Raw genomic sequence first — 4,211 nt, 5'->3', positions numbered from 1 at the left:
GTCTGACTCGTGAGGGGTCTCGGAGGTATAATGCGCACACATTTGTAATTAAAAGAGCTGCCTTTTTCTGATCATTGGGGTAAATAAAGTGACAGAGGCAGCTAGCTGGGTGATGTATGGGAGGGGAAGACAAATTAACCGTCTACTCTCTGGGGGATTCTCAGCAGAGGCCTTCATAGCAGCAGTGGAGCAGCGCCAAAGGGCAGAGAGATTTGTAGATGATGGTGCTAATTACCAGAATGCAAACCATAATGCGACCAAGATGGAAGCAATTTAGGCAGTAGTCATTTAGCCTGCTGCTCTTCCGCCCACCGGCTGCTGCCTAGCCAGAGCCGGGACATTAGGATGGGAAAAGTCTGGGACAATCCGCTGCTGGATGAAGGATAAAGAACAAGGCAGAGCGAGGCCGTGTGGTGTGAGCAGCACATGGAGGGAGCCCCGTGACACAACATCCATCTGTAGCAGGAACATCCCTCAGCGCTGCAGCTCAGGAGGAGCGTATAAATGTTTGAGAACAAAGAAGGCTGCCCACTTTGAACTGCTGAGGAAGAGGTTTGGTTTTTTGGCGGCTCCTCTGGAAGATCTCTGGATCTCTGCGTCACGTGTTGCCGGCAAGGAGCTCAGATCCGAGGCAAATTACAAATTACACAAACTTGATATTGACCTCAGCCTGTCATGGTGGTTTTACTGTGTACCTATGCTTGACAAGCACCTGTTAAACTGGGATGAATGTGTTTACTGTGTGCAGTGTAGACGTGGACCACCCAAAAATCAAAGTGCTTAACATTTTTCGAACTTCACACCGCGTTTTAAAAAGTTCACAAATCCGGAAGGTAAAGTTGTGTCTAAGTGGCCAAATGAGATCCTTTAGTGTGAGAAAATGAGTGGAAGGCCTGCGGTTGTGTAGAATGTCGGAATTCAACTGTGTGTAGTTGAAAAAGTTGTATTTTCCGTGATTGAAATAGCTGAAGGTGGCTCCACAGCAGTCTCACTCCTCACCTGCTGCAGCGGCTGGCGCAGGCTCAGCCCGCCTGTATAATTTGGGATGTCTAATTGCTCTTTTAGGATATTTCAGAAGAGGAGTTCAGAGGAGAGAGCTGTTCCGCACTCAGCCACTATGTAATTTTATCCACGCCGCTGTCTCTCACTTCACACAGGGCTGATACCTTTTGCCTCCCCCTTTCCTTTGTATCAATTGGTCGGAGTTCAGCCTATTGTCGCCACAAGCTTCTTTTATATCTGCGTTCAGTCTGAGCAGAGGCTCTCAGTCAGGTCCACAGGAGGGCTTTCCAGCAACAGAGGCGAGGAGGATCCCACTTCGGGGGCGGCTGTGCTGTCAGAGGTGCCCGTCGGGCTCGGATGTACGCAGGACTGGAGCTCTCCAGCGCTTTGGCCCCGACACTTTAATGGGACCCCGGGAGCCGGGCAGGAGTTCTCCGTTTTTTCGCCACAATCGTAGCTCCCCGGCCATGCCACAATGCTGATGATACCTCTGCTGGTGTTGCTGAGCCTGTTGGATCCCGTTTGTCCCCGGGCCCGCTGCGCACCGGGCCAGGCGTGCGACCCCCGGCATCGGAGGGACGCCGGGGGCCGCGGAGGAGTGTATGAACACCTCGGAGGAGCGCCGAGACGCAGGAAACTTTACTGCGCTACCAAATATCATTTACAGATCCATCCTAATGGGAAAATAGATGGTTCACTGGAAGAAAACAACCCGTTCAGTGAGTATTCTCTTGATTTTTACGCACAGTGACCTCCACCAACGCCAGCCAAACTCTCCCAAACACTGTTAATATGACACAGGGGGATCTTGATGTGGTTGTGAGTGTGTGTGTATGATCTGTAGCTTAGTGCCAATTTAAGAAATGTGGAGTGAAGCCTTTGAATGGAATGGCTGATGAAGGTAGAACATCAACTTATACTGAAGAGTAAATACACGCTTCCAATGTAATCTTTAAGCTAATCTTCTGTTTATTTTATATCGTTTTGTTTATGTGTTTTTAATCTGTATTGTTTGTACTATTTAAAATACCTAGACAAAATTAATCAATCACGATCTATCAGAGTTTCTCAGCACTTGGCGCGTCCGCGGCAGCCGCTGACTTGTGCGTGTGAAATCATGTCATTACAAAGCTGCTAACATGCAGGTTAATCTCTATTAAAAGTATCAGCCAAAGTATTCACATCCAGGCGGGACAAAGGCGCTGTCCTAACGGATGTATTTATCTCATCAGCGACCATTAGAGCCTTTCTGCAGCGCTCAGTAGACCACTGACTAATCAAGCACTGATTAAAAAGTCTAATAAACATGCTGAACGAGGCCCTAAGAGGTGACACATACAAAGGAAATGGATTTACTCTAAATGTTTAACAAGTTAGTTTTTGTTTGTTTGTTTGTTTATGTTTTTGCTTGTTTTGTTTCTTTCTTTCCTTCTTTGTTAAATTTGCTTTTTGTATTTGAGATCCACCTTCTCAGAATTATTTGTTCAGTAATTCATTCATCTACAGAGAAAAACACAGTGAAGTTATCATCAGAATATATTTTATATTAAACATCCACAACTGCTACTGTCATGTAACTGGAGTGTGTCTCTTTGTATTGCAGGCATCATGGAAATCACAGCAGTGGATGTGGGTGTTGTGGCCATAAAAGGCCTTTTCTCTGGCAGATATCTGGCCATGAATGATAAAGGACGGCTGTACGCCTCGGTGGGTACAGATTCATCTCATCACCTCCTCTTCACCACATACAGCTCCTGTGTGACAGCAGCCCAGAGGCCTCAAATATGAGCAGGCACAAACATTTGGTTTCACGTTGTAATGTTTAGCTGCTGTAAGGTTGAATGTTTATCTGGAGCCAGCTTTGTCAGTTTATGGCTTATTTGGGGTCTGAAAGTGCAGCTGAGCAGAACGGAGACACTGTCAGGGTGTTCCACAGGTTCTCCTGTGATCACAAACAAACTGGCTGGATGACAAATGTGGCTCACTGTATCCTTCCTCCTCATCTCCCCAGGAAGTGTTCAACAAAGAGTGTGAGTTTGTGGAGCGGATCCATGAGTTGGGGTACAACACCTACGCGTCCCGTCACCACTCCACAGAGCAGCCGGTGCCACCAGGAGGTGGCAGCAACAGCAAGCGTCGAGCCAGCGCCAAGCGCCAGTGGTACGTTTCCATTAATGGCAAAGGGCGGCCGCGGAGAGGCTTTAAGACCCGAAGCACAGACAAAGCCTCGCTCTTCCTCCCTCGGGTGCTGGGCAACAAGGACCATGAGATGGTGAGGCGGCTGAGGGACAATCCAGGCTCACACCATCACACACATCAGCACGGCCGCCGCGGTGAACGCCGGAGCCGCCGGCATCGTGCTAGGAAAGGCCGGGGTCGACAGCCAGATGACTCTGTAGACTTTTAGAGGGAGGTTCTGACCTCACGGCCTTAAGACTCCTCTAAACATGGACCTCTGAACTCGGCACATACTGTAGCTTGACTGCAACGGAGGATGTGGAAAAATGACTGGATTCTGCCTTCTGGATTAGTGGAAGTTTTTGCCTTTGCACAGAGAAAAAAAAATATAGAAGAAGGAAAACTCGAAGGCCACCCCAAGGGTTGGGGCACATATTTTAAATCTTCCACTTTCAGGAGACTTTGACTCTTACACACTCCACAGCTGTATAATCTTCTATTTACCGACGTCTGACTTCTTCAAAATGCTACTGTCTTGTAAACAAATGTGTTAATATAGCTGAAAACTTCCATCTTATTTTGTAATGAGTTCTACTTTTATACAAGCTATCATTTTACCATCAACTTCGCACAGAGAACAAATCTTTGAAAAGTGGTTCTGTTTTTGTAAATACAGTTTGCATGTACAGCAACGTTATAGCTTTTCATTTGTCAAAGGCTGAGATGACAAACAGAATACTATATTTTGCTATTCTGAAGTGCTAACAGACATGATGGATACTGAAGAGAGGACTTTACAGAGCAAAGCACTTTTTTGTCAGATTCACATTAAAGCAGGAGGAGTGAGTGTGAGACAGGATCCACTGTCTGTTTTTTGTGACTTTCTTACAATGTGATAGTCTACTGTCTGTAAACTGAAAGAAGTACTTTGTATATTTTACTAATGATATGAATATTTATTTGGTGCCTGTGTAAGTTATTGATGTGACTATTTCTGCATTTTACATTGTTGCTGTTGTTTCATAGTTCTC

The 4,211-nt window shown here is 46.3% G+C and overlaps 1 protein-coding gene across 1 annotated transcript; it reads left to right on the top strand.

The window, feature by feature from the left end:
• The first annotated feature begins 1,477 nt into the window (after nucleotides 1–1,477).
• Nucleotides 1,478–3,409, top strand: fgf3 (fibroblast growth factor 3). The gene is made up of 3 exons (XM_008282162.1): nucleotides 1,478–1,721; nucleotides 2,606–2,709; nucleotides 3,014–3,409. Exons 1-3 carry the CDS (start codon nucleotides 1,478–1,480, stop codon nucleotides 3,407–3,409), a joined length of 744 nt encoding a protein of 247 aa, XP_008280384.1.
• Nucleotides 3,410–4,211: the final 802 nt, after the last annotated feature.

Source organism: Stegastes partitus, unplaced genomic scaffold, assembly GCF_000690725.1.
Source record: "Stegastes partitus isolate 25-593 unplaced genomic scaffold, Stegastes_partitus-1.0.2 Scaffold260, whole genome shotgun sequence".
Taxonomy (NCBI): domain Eukaryota; kingdom Metazoa; phylum Chordata; class Actinopteri; family Pomacentridae; genus Stegastes; species Stegastes partitus.
The sequence above is the reverse complement of the archived record's forward strand: the minus strand, read 5'-3'. Positions and strand labels throughout refer to the sequence as shown.